We start from the raw sequence: 16,931 nt of genomic DNA, 5'->3' as shown, positions 1-16,931 counted from the left end.
CAGGTGTATATATGAGCAAGTTGTTCCCATTATCATTACGCCTTTGATCCTCCAGAAGACTCTCTCCCTTGGACCCCCATTGCGCAGAACAACTTGAATTTGTTTTATAAATTCTAAATCGTCAATGATAGACGATAGATTTTTACCATCTGACAATGTTTAGGAACCGAAAAACACAATTTAGGGGACGATTGATTTTCGGATTTTTTTCATCTGACTTGAAATTTGCATGATGCTTGAAATTTGCACGGTGCTTAGTATTCGATTGATTATTACTTTTGTTGCGTTATGATGCTCATCATTGTTGACACCAAACTTGAGTTCATATATTGTGCGTGATTTTAGCAAATGGTTGACCTTCTTGGCATGAGCCGAAGGCCAAAGCTTGTTAAAATTAGTGCTAAACTTTAGGAACCTAAAATTGATGTCATGCTTAGTGGCTGATTTATTTAGTTTGTTATTGTTATTATTTTGTTATAGATTTTAGGAGTCACTCATTGCATCGGAGAGGATCATCTGCTATGGATTAAACACAACCGATGGTGTTGTGAAATGAAACACAGTCGTTTTAGTATAAATATGAGTTTCCAACTTTTACCACTTTCTATCCTTGAATATTTTATTCAGTTTTTAAAGGTGCTACTAGTGTTTTGTTTCTTTTTGGCTTTTCACTTGTTATTTTTTCTCTTTTCGTCTTTTTTTGTTTTCTTTCTTTCATGGATTATAACTTAGTGATTTCCTTATAGATAAGAGTGCTAGTACTATTTTATTTTTCTAACTTGTAAAACATAACTCAACTCATTATTTTTGTATTCGCTCATAACTTATTTAATATAGTACATAAGTTCAAAAATTATCTAATCTTGCAAAATATTCTAAATAGTTCTATCACATTGTATTAACTGCTTGTAATTAATCTTTCAGTTTATAAATGATTTAATATAATTACCAATAGAACTATACTATAAATAACATAAAATTATCACGGTATACACGTAAATTTATCAAAATAATCAATTCAACTTTTATATAATACAACCTTGAAATCATCACATTGAACAATCTAGTGATAATCTTATACTTATTGAAAAATGTATGTATCATGTATATATTAAATACTAACAATCGTTTCCAACTATCAAACACCGAGCACCGGTTGTGCTTGCAAATTTCTGACAACATTGTCACTGGGCATTTTCCTAGCATATCTACATAATCACAAAATATGTAAAATGATGAACTCCATCCCGTCCACAAAATCATGTCCCGATTTACTATTTTGGGACGCCCATAATTTAAAATCCCAATTACTTTTATTCGTTTAAGCAGTGGATCACACACTTCACTAAGCTATTACACTCACGTTCTATTATAAAACTAAAATATACAAATGAGACCTACATTCCATTACTTTTCTTCACACTTTCTTAAAACTCGTATCAAGTCAAACTGGGACATCAAATAGGGGACGGATATGACAAAGCGGTTTTCGAGCACCACCAATGGTGGTGTGAAGCAATTTCGGCACGAATAGAGGGTAGAAAGAAGTAAAACAAAGTAAATTTATTTGGAATAAGCAGTCATTTTTATATTTTTATGAGCTCTTTTAGATAATTACACTCTATTAAATAATTTTTGCGCTCACACAATAATATTTGTAGTTAGAAAATTTAAATAGCAGCACTTTTATTGATAAGAAAATCTGTAAAAGAAAGAAAACAAAAAGACGAAAGAAAAAAAATAACTAGACAAAAAAGGAACATAACAATAATAGAGCACCTGATACGATGATTATTATTATTTTTTTTTTTTATTATTATTTAGTTAGTTAGTTAATTATGGATTTGCATATCTTTTCCATATCTTTTGTCTTGCTCATTAAGTTAGTATCCACTATTATAAATAGTGGACATTGTTCTTTAGTTCTATAATTCAAGAAATATCAATTATCCTTCTATTTTACTTTCTCTTACTCTCTTTTCTTTCAAACGTGCAAAACGCACAAAACCCTAATTTTGACGCCGGATTGATCGACGGGCAAAAGCTCCCGCGACGTTCGACGCAAAATAACGAGTTAAGGAACTTCATCCTTAACAAGTGGTGTGATGTGTAATTTTCGAGCTTTTATATTAATGGATTATTAACACACAAGTTTAATAAAATAGCTCTAATATTACAATCTATCTGCAAGAGTACAGAGTCGACTGTAGTACTTCGAGTGTCGAACCACAGGGAGGCGTATGTTATTTAACAAGAATTGACAAGACTAAAAAAACTAAATTTACAAACTAAGGAAGACTTTTCAAATAGGAAAAAGATGTCACTCCAAGTTGCTCAGTAAGCTTGTATTGTTCTACACCTATATTAAGAGCACATATTTGAGATTAATTAATCAACCTAATCGCGTGCACTGAACATGTCTACGACGTATAGTTCACAGTCAGCTGAACACTTGTTCCATGAACCAACTTTCAACGACATTTAATTCCTGCAGATGCGCGGGAACGAACGTCGTCTACTATAATCACTTACCTAATCCACTATCAATTTATCCCCTGAACAGTTCTAAATCGATAGCATACCAACAAACGATCAATCCTAAGCTATGTTAAAGAGACGATAGCAAAGGAATTAACATCACTACATCATTAGCCAAAAACATAGTGAATAAAATTAAGCACATTGTAGGACACAAACATATGAAATTGATGGTGTAAAAACATCCGTACAAGCCTAGATTACAACTTGGAGCAACAAAGAGAGCTTAGCCTAGAAACATGGTGAAATTTGCAATAAAAATCGTAGGATTCGAGCTCTCGTTGAGTGGAGTGGAGATTTGGAGTCGGATCGTCGGAAAGTTGATCGAAACTTGTGTGAATTCGCCACCACCCAAGTCCACTCTCTTTCCTCAATTTTTGTTCAACCAAATCAAACCCCCTCACGTCACCTCTTTCTTTTTCTAATCAATCCTCTCTCCTCCTGACAGCCTTCTTTTCTTTCACGCCTTTCTGCCTTTTTTCTTCTTGGGAAAGGAAACTGCCGTATGAAACTGCCAATTTGCAGTTCAAATCACCTACCCGGCCGGGTAGATTTTTGCAGCTGAAATTTGACCCGGCCGGGTGGCCATTTTTTAGACGTTGCTGGAATTTTCGTGCCTAGCGAAAATCACCCGGCCGGGTGTATTATTGGGCATGAAATTAACCCGGCCGGGTGGCCAATTTTGAGAGCTTTCTGGACAGCTTTTTCACAATCCGAGCTTCATTCTTTGTTTCACCATTTATTCCTCTTCCTACACCACAAAACATACTTTTGAAAGCATCAAACTATATAAATCATGTAAAGTTAGGGGAATAAAAATGTACAATTTGATTCACATCAAATACCCCCAAACTTATTTGCTTGCTCGTCCTCGAGCAAGATCACATAAAACACAACACTTTGAAGCTCAACTCACAAAAGTTGTTCCAAAAGTTTTCATAAGCGTGAATCACATAGAGACATGAATGACAAGATCTAGACCCCCAACATTTCCAATCAAGATTTCCCACTATCATGAACCATCACTTATCAACCTAGAATTTCAAGTCAAGGTGCATTTCAAAGTAAGTTCAAGCATGTGATCATATAACTCAAACCGTCATCATTGACTCGTCAAGCATTACTAATCACGTAGACTCGCGGATTTCAAATCAAACTTCATTAACTCTACCAAGCTATTTACAAAACATCCACAAGCATCAACAATAAGGTCCAAGGTCTTAATTCAAGGTTGTAATGGGGCTAGGGATGAGGTAGGATCAATATGGATAGTGGCTCAAAGGCTACACATTTGAGTGCCAAATTCTTCTCCTACAACTTCCTTCCAAAGATCAACCAACGAAAAATTACAACCAAACTCAAACTCCCCCAAACTTGAGATCTATTCTAGACAAGATTACATCAAACAAATATAGAAGTTCTATCTTTATTCCATCAAGCTTATTCTTTTCTTTTTTCTTTTTTTTGTAAAGACCTCGACTTTTGCGAATTTGGAGGTCGTCTTTTTTTTTTTCTTTTTTTTTTCTAAGAACTTCATTCTTTTCACATTCTATCAAGTCTAGAAAAGTCTACTCTTTACAGTTCACCACCCCCACACTCACCACTCAAAACACCAAACTCAACTTGTATTTAGCACCCAAATAGTAGCAAGGTCAATTGATGAGGCTTAAATTAGGCATATTTAAGTAGCTAAGTGTTTGGCTAAGTGTTTACACAAAAAATAGGGAATTAAGCTCAAAGTGGCTTCTAGGGGATCATTTGATGGACTAGGCATGTGATCATTTGGCCATAGAGTTCATCCTAGTGCCTTATCCTCCCAAATCGTTGACACAAACGAACGCAAGCACTTCACTCGATAAAGCAAATCAACCCAAAATAATTTCCACAAGACATGCGATTTTCATACTCTCCTCAACTCAAGAAATCGATTGTAATCACAACATGCTCTTTCAAGTAAATTCATGCACAGATTCTATCCATCCTAAGCTTCAAGGATCAAGTAAGATCAAGCAAGATTTCCCAACCAGAAAGCCGAAGATCTAGCATGCACCCGTCAATTACATGATTCACAACACTTTAGCATATAATACACCCAATAAACATGCATCATAAATCATTCACAACCCCCCCCCCCCCCAAAACTTAAATGCATCATTGTCCTCAATGCATGCAAAGAAGAACAAAAATAAAGTAAAGGGAAAGAGAGCTCCCCCAAACTTGGCATGATGTCCATAGTGCATTCGGGTGGGAGGGTGGGTGTATTTTCCTTTGTAGGTGTGCTTCCTCCTAAGCTCCAATATGAGTCTCATCTCGATGTTGCTCCTACAAAAAGAAAAAAAAAACAATAAAAAGAAAACAAAATACTCAATTCATAAAAATACATCGAAGGAAAGAATTGAGCGAACAAAACCCTCGATTTATTAAGAGAAAATAAAAAACTAAAAACTCATTGGGTTGCCTCCCAACTAGCGCCTTTGTTTAAAGTCGTTGGCTCGATTTAGTCTTCTAGCTACAACTCTGAAACAAAAAATAAAATGTTAGAAGATTATACAAAAATTAAAACAAAAAGAATCCTAAATTAAATAACCAGTTGCCTCCCCGGCAACGGCGCCAAAACTTGATGTGTAATTTTCGAGCTTTTATATTAATGGATTATTAACACACAAGTTTAATAAAATAGCTCTAATATTACAATCTATCTGCAAGAGTACAGAGTCGACTGTAGTACTTCGAGTGTCGAACCACAGGGAGGCGTATGTTATTTAACAAGAATTGACAAGACTAAAAAAACTAAATTTACAAACTAAGGAAGACTTTTCAAATAGGAAAAAGATGTCACTCCAAGTTGCTCAGTAAGCTTGTATTGTTCTACACCTATATTAAGAGCACATATTTGAGATTAATTAATCAACCTAATCGCGTGCACTGAACATGTCTACGACGTATAGTTCACAGTCAGCTGAACACTTGTTCCATGAACCAACTTTCAACGACATTTAATTCCTGCAGATGCGCGGGAACGAACGTCGTCTACTATAATCACTTACCTAATCCACTATCAATTTATCCCCTGAACAGTTCTAAATCGATAGCATACCAACAAACGATCAATCCTAAGCTATGTTAAAGAGACGATAGCAAAGGAATTAACATCACTACATCATTAGCCAAAAACATAGTGAATAAAATTAAGCACATTGTAGGACACAAACATATGAAATTGATGGTGTAAAAACATCCGTACAAGCCTAGATTACAACTTGGAGCAACAAAGAGAGCTTAGCCTAGAAACATGGTGAAATTTGCAATAAAAATCGTAGGATTCGAGCTCTCGTTGAGTGGAGTGGAGATTTGGAGTCGGATCGTCGGAAAGTTGATCGAAACTTGTGTGAATTCGCCACCACCCAAGTCCACTCTCTTTCCTCAATTTTTGTTCAACCAAATCAAACCCCCTCACGTCACCTCTTTCTTTTTCTAATCAATCATCTCTCCTCCTGACAGCCTTCTTTTCTTTCACGCCTTTCTGCCTTTTTTCTTCTTGGGAAAGGAAACTGCCGTATGAAACTGCCAATTTGCAGTTCAAATCACCTACCCGGCCGGGTAGATTTTTGCAGCTGAAATTTGACCCGGCCGGGTGGCCATTTTTTAGACGTTGCTGGAATTTTCGTGCCTAGCGAAAATCACCCGGCCGGGTGTATTATTGGGCATGAAATTAACCCGGCCGGGTGGCCAATTTTGAGAGCTTTCTGGACAGCTTTTTCACAATCCGAGCTTCATTCTTTGTTTCACCATTTATTCCTCTTCCTACACCACAAAACATACTTTTGAAAGCATCAAACTATATAAATCATGTAAAGTTAGGGGAATAAAAATGTACAATTTGATTCACATCATGGTGCTTTCATTCTCGAACTCATGGCCGAAGTCAATCTTCATTCATGGCCAGAGATATCGCAAGCATCCGAAGGCTTGCAACTGAATTCAACAGCAGCAACGTGGGAGTATATCCACGCTCGTCTCGCCCGACTCGAGACCCGATTGGTTGAGCATAAGCGCAGGGTAGCAGCAACGCTCCCTCCGTTGCAACCCGAACCGGACCCACCGGATGCCCCCCCCCCCCGTTGTACACCGTCGCACAGCAGCAATTCCAGATCACCTGCTACCAGCCGCCGCCTCCAATCAGCCGCCCACTGCTGCGACCCCCACCAAACCCACCTAACGGACAGCCGTGGAACTACGTCCAGCTCCGTCCCAACCAGCAAGTCCCGACCTATGGTCTTGTGTCGGCGTATGATCCTGAGCTTTACCGCCACCAGTTCAACCCTCCAGCAGCCCCGCAGCCGCCCTACACCTACATGAATTCGTACGCGCTGCTGCGAAGTCCTTATGACGGACCTCAGAATCCATCGCTGCCTCCATACAAGCCGGACAGACACCAATTGCACCACGACCACCAGCCCATCGACTATCAACAACCACCGCTGACAACAGGCGCCGCCGCAAACCTACCCCACCAAAACTACCAGCCCGTTGGACAGCAGCGCTGCACCAGGAAGCCCCCACTCTACTGGCCACAACCACCCCCGCAACACTCACCGTCCTGCTGGTGTCCACCGACAGCCACGCCGCCGCCCACTGCTGCTGTCCCGATATCAACCCCTGCCAATGGGTTTGTTGAAATCCAACATTTGCCGCATCCACCGCAGCATGCCCAATTTCAGTTTTTCGTTGAACCTATCTCTGATTCCAGTGACGTAGAGATGCCGATCACGGAAGAGTTTCGGACAGAAGAATTGCCTCCGAATGAGGTGATAGACGGGGAGGATGGATCCATTGAGGATAGATTTGATTATTCCGCCGAGAAGATTCTTGATTCTTCTGCTAGTTTTTGTGGAGTTGAAAAGGCTGAGAAGGAGACGAAACCCAATCAGGATCACAAGCGCGAGGAGGAACAAGTTCACGGGCAGTTAGAGTGCTCGATGCAACTGAATGATTTTCCAATCAAAGTTCTTCAAGCTAAGATTGATTTTGGTAATTCCATGAGGTGCAACACGTCAATGGAATTATTGAGTGATTCATCACATGTTAAGAATGTTGCAAATATGAATCATCGATTAACATCACTCGATGTCGATGCCCGTTCGATTCCTCCGCAAAATGACACTCTATGCTTAAGCATTTATGGACGCATTCACAAGATTTTAGAACTGAATTATCATGTCCACAAGGGTCATCCCTTTGTGATTTTTGATGGAGATGATGCATGGAGACGCCCAACTATTCGGTGTATGTTTGACCCAGGAGGATTCCTCGACGCTCATCGTTGCTTCATGGTTCCCACCTTGAGGACAAGGTGGATTTCAACCGTGGGGGAGTTGATACGATGATTATTATTATTATTATTATTATTTTTATTATTATTTAGTTAGTTAGTTAATTATGGATTTGCATATCTTTTCCATATCTTTTGTCTTGCTCATTAAGTTAGTATTCACTATTATAAATAGTGGACATTGTTATTCATATTATTCATTCAAGAAATAAAATACTTCTTTTACGCAATTTAAGGTTTTTTTCTCTCGTGCACAAAGCACGAACCCTAGAATTCGACGCCGGATTGATCGACGGGCAAAGCTCCCGCGACGTTCGACGCGATTTCCTATCGTTGAGGAACTTTATCCTTAACAGCACCATTATAAATGAATAAAATATCAAAGGGTAGAAAGAAGGAAAAATAGGAAACTCATATTTGTATTAAAACGATTGTGTTTAATCCACAGCCCTCATTGTATAAGAGTGATTTAGTATTTTGATTTAACTTCAGCTATTCTTCTTTTGTTTTCATTTAGTCCATAGAAGGATAATAATATCACATTTGGGCCTATTACATTTATTCTTTTCTTTTACAAGTCCAATTAATTTTCTTGAGGAAGCCCACTTATTCCTTTTGAGCCCAAGTCAACTTCAGAATTTCTGCAAATAACCCTAATTGATTCCCTAAATCTGTCGTGTGTTTTTCACAAATCCATTTCCACCAAATCTGCACCCTCTGAAAATATGGAACAAAATTCAGATTAAAGATATAAGATAGTCGAGAGGGTGTCAAATCAGATATACATAAATACTCAACCCCAAAAATCGGTTACTTGATCCCAAAATTTGACTCAACTCTATACCCGACACTTATCCCAAAATTTATTTTGGGTACATTATTATCCGAAACGAGTAATTGAATACCCAAATACTCAAAATCGGTTCAAAATTTACAAGAAATTAATAATCCAATGACTCACACGACATATAAATTAAAAAAAAATTATCTACAAAACTAAGCACAAGGAATGTCAATCAGGTAGTCGAATATTTCCAATATTAGATTGGGTAACCCGACCCACGAAATCCTAAAATATATAGTACCCGAAAGCCGTCCCAAAACCTGTATATGCGAGTATTGGGTATCCGAACGTCAGCGATTATCGGATCGGTTGGATAATATTCAAAATGACATTTCGTAGCCTACGAAATGGCACATAAAAATTAAAGAACCATATATAAAAAATTCAAATTGTACATGGTAGTTATGTCAAGTATCATCATTTATACCCAAAAAATAGTCGTTTTGTATAATCCCATATGTATTCCCAATTCAATATACCAACTTCAAGAAATTCGATTTTAACATGATTATTATCCTGTACTTTCCAATCTCCTAGTGTTTCCCATTAATCTCACGTTTCATTCATGTCACAAAAGCGAAGCACAATAATAAATTAAATATTTGTCGATGCTAATAATATAGCACACGATATGAAGAGGGACCACAAGAATGAAGGAAACCACATGAGTTATTCAATAATAATTCAGAAAATCACTGTAAGTTCACAAAAGAAACATAAATTCCACATGACTTGTACAACAGATCACATGAGTTGTAATTTTAATCTTGGCTTTTTCGGCGGATTCACGTTCAAAATCTAAGACAGGAGGCTGTGAGATGCCATCCTCTTCTTCCTTAACCTCTCCGAGACGATGAAGGCCAGCTCCAGCGACTGCGACGCATTCAGTCTCGGGTCGCAGTGGGTGTGGTAGCGCGAGCTCAGATCATCGAATGTCACAGTCCGTGATCCTCCAATGCACTCTGTCACATTCTGTCCAGTCATCTCCAAATGGATTCCACCAGCGTGGCTGCCTTCTTGCTCGTGAACGTCGAAGAATGCCCTCACCTCAGCCTGCATTTAGTGAAGCTCGGTAAGTAAACGAGTCGAACTTGAACTCGAGTGACAATTTATTATTGTGCAGATCTAGAGTCGCGTCAATTGAAGGAAGAACGACGAGACACTCGGGGTTAAAATATTCACCGATGAGAATATTCTTAGCATAAGCAACCTGTCAAGGATGGCCTACTTAGATTTAAATAATTCATGTGGCAAAATCAAGAAAGCAACAGCTCAAATAATGGCACGCACCTAACTATATTGTTCAACTACCTCAACTCAACTATGAGCTTAATGATTTTTTAATGATTCAACCATTCTTATCAATTGACATAGTCAAAATTGGTAGAACCCTTTGAAAAAAAACCTTACACGCTTTCTTCAAGGCACTATTGACTAATGTTGATGTCAACAATCTACCAACATTTCGGGTTTTTCTCTGTACAACATAATGTTTCAACTCGTGTTTTATTAGACCAATATATATGTACATCTAGTGGTCTAAGTCTAATACATGAGGCAAGCATTATCACTTCAAGTAATGACTGAATTCGATTGAGGTACGTTATAGACAAAATATTATGGTATTTGCATAAGACGACGAGAAAAGAAAGCGAACATACCAAGATTGCATCAAAAGGACGGGTTTTGAGTCCGCAGGGTGCCTTGATGGTGTTTCCATGCATAGGGTCGCATACCCAGGTTACAATTTGGCCGGCTGCACGGACTGCCCTCACCAAATGAGGAAGCTTGACTCTCATATTTTCAGCACCCATTCTGACAATGACAGTAATTCGTCCAGGCTTGTTGGTTGGGTTCAAGATGTCGATGAGTTTAGTAAGTTCCTTCGGGTCCATCTTCTGGCTCACCTGCAAAATGGATTCCATAGATATCTTAGCATGTCGTGTAAATTGATTGAGAATTGGTAACTCAGAATTACTTCTATAACTGTGTGTAAAAGATTGCTACCTTGATGCCGAGAGGGTTAGAAACTCCTCTCAAGAACTCAACGTGTGCACCGTCGAGCTGCCTGGTACGTTCACCAACCCAGAGCATGTGAGCTGAGCAGCCGTAGTAGAGGCCAGATGTTGAGTCTTTACGGGTGAGTGCCTGTTCATAAGGAAGCAGCAGACACTCATGGGAAGTCCAGAACTCAGTTGTCGACATCACAGGGTGGTCGATTGTGAGTCCAGCAGCCTCCATGAACCCCAGGGCTTCATCAACCCGGTGAGCCAGTTCTTGATACCTATTGAACAATTCAAACATGGACTTTTAGTAACTTGAAAGGCCAAAATTGGGCATCATTTAAAAAATTACACGACGAGATCAAACTATAGGACTCTGATCGTTTCAATGCCACACACCTGTCGCCCTGTTCGCTGTTCTCGACAAAATCAAGATTCCACTGAGTAACTCTCTGCATTGCAGCGTAACCTCCGGTGGCAAAGGCCCTGAGAAGGTTAAGGGTCGACGCAGACTGGCAGTAGGCCCTGATCATCCTGTTAGGATCCGGGATTCTTGATTTTTCAGTGAAGGCGTCACCGTTGATGTTATCGCCCTTGTAACTAGGCAGCTTCACTCCATCCTTTTCCTCCATAGGGTCCGATCTTGGTTTGGCAAACTGCCCAGCCATCCTTCCAACCTATTGAAAACCATACACGAAATTATCAGTCACTGTTGATTAAGCAGAATCTGGAAATTTGAATTCTCAATAGCATAACCCCTAAAAAAAGAAGGCATGGAATGACAAAATTTATCTATCAATGGCTTGTTATACTCATTTAAAGCAAATGTAGGTCAACCCAATAATGATTTATGCCAAATCCCCAAACAGAGTGGGCTGTACTAGCAACCTAAATTACCGATTCTGTTTCAGACTTTTATTCAAAAAGAATGTTTGCATGAAAACAATGAAATCCCCAAATTGGAAGCAGATCTAGCTTATGTGCTTTGAATCAATCAAAAATCAGCCTTAAAATCTGGAGAATACACTCATTTTATTACGATCATCATTTCGCTAGCTACTGATGTAACTAATTCAGATTTAAACACAATTATTCGAAATCGAATCGTCAATCAATAGATTCCATTCAAAAAATTAACAGATTCATACCTTGATAACCGGCAATTGACCTCCGAAGGATAGAACGACGCTCATCTGGAGAATAATCCTGAAGGTATCACGAATGTTGTTAGCACTGAATTCCTTGAAGCTCTCAGCGCAGTCTCCGCCCTGGAGAAGGAAGGCTTTTCCAACAGCCGCCTCGGCGAGACGCTCCTCGAGGCTCCGCACCTCTCCGGCGAACACCAGCGGCGGGTACGCCGCCATGGTGTCGAGCACCGACTCCAGCTCCTCCGCATCGGGGTACTCGGGGAGCTGCAGAGCGTTCTTCGTCTTCCATGTCTCCGGTGTCCACTTGGCGGCGGAGGAAGGCGCCGCCGCCGGCTTCGCCGCAACTACGGGGGCCTTGGCCGGCTCCGCCGCATGCACGGCGGAGATGTGGCGGCGGGCGGAGCCGGAGGACGGGGCGCAGGAGAATGAGGGGGAATGGGAGACGGCGGGGAGGAGAGCTTGAGATTGGATGGCGGATTTGGAGGAGAAGGCGGCGGTGTTCGGCAAAGCAGCCATTGTTAATTCTCTTTTGATCGGAGATTTTTCGCTCTCTCTCTGTTAGTGTGTGTTTGGGGGGAATGTGTGAGAGAGAGTGAGGAAGAGAGAGAGATGTCTGCAAAATGCTGAAATGCAGAATGGGTTTTTATAGAAGGAGAGTTTGGTAGGTGAAAATCTTTCTTTTCACTTTTTAATTTATTTTTATTAATTTTTGTTTATTTAATATGGTTGGTGAAATCTAAAATGGAGTTGTCAAACAAGTTTTTCAGAAGGTTAGGTGTCTGCTTCTTCAACAATGGAGGTTGTTGGAATTTGGAACTATTGTTTTTTTAGAAAAAATGAAATGATTGCAACAATTTTATGTGAACTAGCCTTTTAAAATGATAAAAATAAATTGAGATTAGTCAAAATAAAATTTACCGAGGATTAAATTAGTTACTGGGGTAAATACAATATATAAAGAACATCTCCATCCTTGCTCTTTTGCAAGAGCATGGACGAGGACGATGACCTATTTTTATTATTTTTTCTCTTTACTTTTTCCCAAAAGCACAACACTCATATTCATGCTCTTCCGCAAGAACATACTCAAGGGTCATATCATTCTATTATTCAATTTAAATAAAAAAATTTCACAATATTAAAATGCATTAAAAATACCCGAAATACTATTACAAATTACAAAAAAATTAAAACTTACATAATTAAAATCCTAAAAAATAAAAATACATAATTAAAATCCTAAAAAATAAAAAATACATAATTAAAGGCTAAAAAATATCCCCATAGAATACTATTCCTCTAGCCATATCCCCAATGTTCTTCAGAGATCCCGTATCATTGCCAAATGTGAATCAAGTTGCTCGGGGGTCATATTTGACCTATCAGCCAAATTGAGTTGGGCCAAAAGGGTCCACAACGAGTTGGTGGGGGTTCATGTGGCACAAAGGGAGCGGGGGCGGATGGAGTCGTGGCGCGACAGTGGTTGACCGTCGCCTTCTTCCTTTCTTGTGGCTGGCGTTGGGAACTGCTCGGGTCGGCGTTGGAGCTATCCAAGTTAGCTCCGGCAAGCTGGCTAGCCACCTCATCCTCGCTGGCGTTGGATAGGGATATCAACCTCGACCGTTTGCTGGAGGAACTGGAGGAGGATGATACGCCTCCCCTATACTTCGGATGCACACGCACCTCCTGCCAAGCGATGAGGTACTTGAACGGTTTGTAATTTAGGGATTGGTAGGTCGTCAAGGCGGCACTGATGATGTCGAGCTTGCTCATGCCGTTCCCCGCCTACCGCTCTTCCTGGAGGTAATACCCCTGGAACTTTTGGATTTCATCGTTGGCTCTGAATATGGCATTGCGCACCATACTTTCATTGCGCTCGATGGTTGTAGCCGGGCAGTTTTCATTGTACCGGCGAGAGACGCGCCATCAAACCTATCCCCGCTTTGGTTCGTGCCTATCTCCGGATCTTCAGAGATAATCAAATAGGCTATGAATAATTGATCCATCTCCGCTGGAGTGTACGAGGTGCGGACACCACGAGGAGTAATAGTAGGAAGATGAGGAGTTTGAGAGCCGCCGCTCCCTCCCGATCTGGGTTCGGGTGCCCACTCGTATCGCTCATCGGGGGCATCTTGGTCGTCCACCGGGTAAGGCCGGTAGCCACCCAGAACTTGAGAACCTTGGGTTTGAGGAGGGGCCGAAAATTGCGTTTCCGGACTAGGGAATGGTTGTGAGCCGAACCATTCGTGGTTCCAACTGCGGGAGTCGGAGGGGTGATCGCCAGAGCCGGACATTTTTTTTTGTAAAAGTGAAAGATTGAGAATTGATAAGAGAAGATGAGATAATTTAGATGAGAATTGTGTAGTGTGATGTGAAATTTTTGGTGTGTAAGTGGGGGTATTTATAGATGAAAATGTGAATTTTGGGGAAAAAATTGAAAAATAAATTAAAAGTGGAGAGAAAATGGATATAATTTATTAGGAAGTGGGAAACTATTTTTTTATTTAAAATTGATTTTTTAAATTAAATTTGATTTTTTTAAAAAAAGAAAAATAAAAAACGCGCCACGTCAGCCTGCTCAGCGGCACGAACGTGCTCGATGCATCGTGCAGCGTCGTGCCAGCGGCAAGAGCACAATGGCCAGTAGCACACTGGCGCGCCAGCGGCAAGGACACCGTCCGTCCGGATGAGCAGCGCTGCGGATGCTCTAAATATCAGGTACGTACAATTTAACATTGATATTGTGGAGACGTAACGGACCGAGCTTTTAAAAAAAACAATTGAATAACATATAAGATTAGAAATACCTTTAGTCACAAGTAAATATAAAATCGTAAATTATGAGATCAATGTCAGGATATTACATTGATTCATCTAATTATCAAAATCATCAAGTATAATTAGTTGAGGCATTTTGATACGAGATTTAAAAAAATTATACCTCGTGAATTTCGTGAAATAATAAGAATAATCGAGAATAAAGTAAATAAAAATAATGATACTAGGAAAAATAAAGAAATTAAAAGTATCAAGAGTATTTTTTTATATAAATGAAAATTTCAAATATAATGGGAAAACTACAAAATAATATTGTAAATCACTTATAAAGGTATTAGATGAAGTATACTTTCATCATTAGTCTTTTCCTCAATTACAAAAGGTCTCCAAATGAAAACAAAGTTCTTCAAGCAGAGATAAAAAGTTCTATCGATATAGATAAGCTCTAGCAATAAAATTTAATGCTTTTTCCTCTATTTGTTATTTGGCATCCATCCTTTAGTAGTTAGAAGGTTAGATAAAAACAAAAGATAATAAAGGGGAAAACGAATTCTTTTCGAATTATTTTGGGCGAAATATATATCTATGCAATAACACTTGTACGTAAATTAAATTTATTGCATTGAGGTTTTTGTTTTATTTTTAGGTATCTAATTGTTGATTTTTAATTTGGGAATATAGTTTGAATGACTTAAAGGTAAAAAACATAAACGTATCAAATACATAAATTACGTATAGATTATTTCATGACAAATTAATTATGTATAGAACGACTAATTAATAGGTACTTAATACTATATTTTGTTGGTGCTATGGTATGTTTTCTTAGACGTCATATAGATATAATTTGTCGTAAGTCAGTAACGACAAAAGGAACTCTATATTTTATCGGTGCGATAGATTATTTTACCATGTCATGTATATATACATAAATAAGTAGTTAAAGTATTCCGTATGTGCGACAATTATGGTTGTGGACGTTGTGTATGGATGATTTTTCATAAATCGGTTACGAGAAATCTAGTTTTGTACTTCGTTGTCGGTGCAATAGATTGTTTTACCATGTCATGTATATACACATTAAGTAGTTAATGTATTCCGTATGTGCGACAATTATGGTTGTGTACGTTGTGTATAGATTATTTTTCATAAATCGGTTACGAGAAATCTAGTTTTGTATTTCATTTCGTTGGTGCGATAGGTTGTGTTTTTTTGATGTTATGCATAAATTAGCATAGATTGGCTAACATGAAGTCACTATATTTCGTTGGTGCGACAACTTGTGTTTTTACACTACGTACATATTGACCAATAAATAGTTACTGCATTTCACTAATTGCCCACTATAAACATTAATGTGATTGGTTCATTAGTTTTTCCAATTGATTTATAAATGTTGTAAATGATGAAAACAATAGTATGTGTTAATATAATGATAGAATAGTTAATAGTTTAAATCAAAACCCTTAAGATTGTATATCATGGTGTTTTCTTTAAATTAATTTACAAAATCATCAAGTTTGTGATTAACATTTACTTTGCATTGACTTATCTACTTATCAAAAGCATCAAGTATGTAACTTAGTTTAATTCGATAGTTGTAATGTTATTTGTATTTTTACACTATAATGGTGCATTATTAGTCGGTGTGCATTGTTCAACTGAAAATCTGCATTATTACACTATAATGATGCATTATTAGTCGGTGTGCATTATTCAACTGAAAATCTGCATTATTAAATGACACGTGGCACCAATCTAACCGTCGGATGACAAAATCGTAGGGTTGGGATTAAAAAGAATAAAGAACAAAAGATACAAAAAGGAAATGAATACATCCCTATATATATATATATATATATATATCAATTTATTTACAATTTATATCACTAAGATCCATCATTAAACACTAATAATAATATGTGAGTCATACTATCTATTAACATTATTTAATTATCATTCTCTTCATCTCTCTTAATTTATCAATTATACATTAATTCTCGTGCCGTTCCAAATTTCTTTATTTTTTGGGATGGATGGAGTATGATACTTCATCTGTCTACCATTAAATGTCTTTATTTTTTTTCATATATTTTGAATACTCTTTAGTTTTTTAAATAAAAAGAAGATTAATAATTATTTTATATTTAGATACCACAACTCGAACACTCAATTTATCAGTTGAAGGGAATCTCAAAAAAGAATCAAGCACATTGCCTCATATTCCACCTGAAATTCTGAATCTATATGATTTTATATTTGCTCTCTTTTATTTGTTTATTTGTGTG

At 38.3% G+C, this 16,931-nt stretch overlaps 1 protein-coding gene across 1 annotated transcript; it reads right to left on the bottom strand.

Annotated features, from left to right (window-relative positions):
* Positions 1-9,365: 9,365 nt before the first annotated feature.
* Positions 9,366-12,485, bottom strand: LOC121787907 (phospho-2-dehydro-3-deoxyheptonate aldolase 2, chloroplastic-like). The gene is made up of 5 exons (XM_042186751.1): positions 11,866-12,485; positions 11,117-11,394; positions 10,722-10,998; positions 10,376-10,621; positions 9,366-9,767 (listed from the first exon to the last, which is right to left on the bottom strand). The coding sequence occupies exons 1-5, from the start codon at positions 12,379-12,381 to the stop codon at positions 9,513-9,515; spliced, it is 1,572 nt and encodes a 523-aa protein (XP_042042685.1). The 5' UTR covers positions 12,382-12,485; the 3' UTR covers positions 9,366-9,512.
* Between the last annotated feature and the right edge of the window lie 4,446 nt (positions 12,486-16,931).

Source organism: Salvia splendens, chromosome 22, assembly GCF_004379255.2.
Source record: "Salvia splendens isolate huo1 chromosome 22, SspV2, whole genome shotgun sequence".
Classification (NCBI taxonomy): domain Eukaryota; kingdom Viridiplantae; phylum Streptophyta; class Magnoliopsida; order Lamiales; family Lamiaceae; genus Salvia; species Salvia splendens.
Note: the sequence above shows the minus strand (reverse complement) of the source record. Positions and strands in the feature narration are given on the sequence as shown.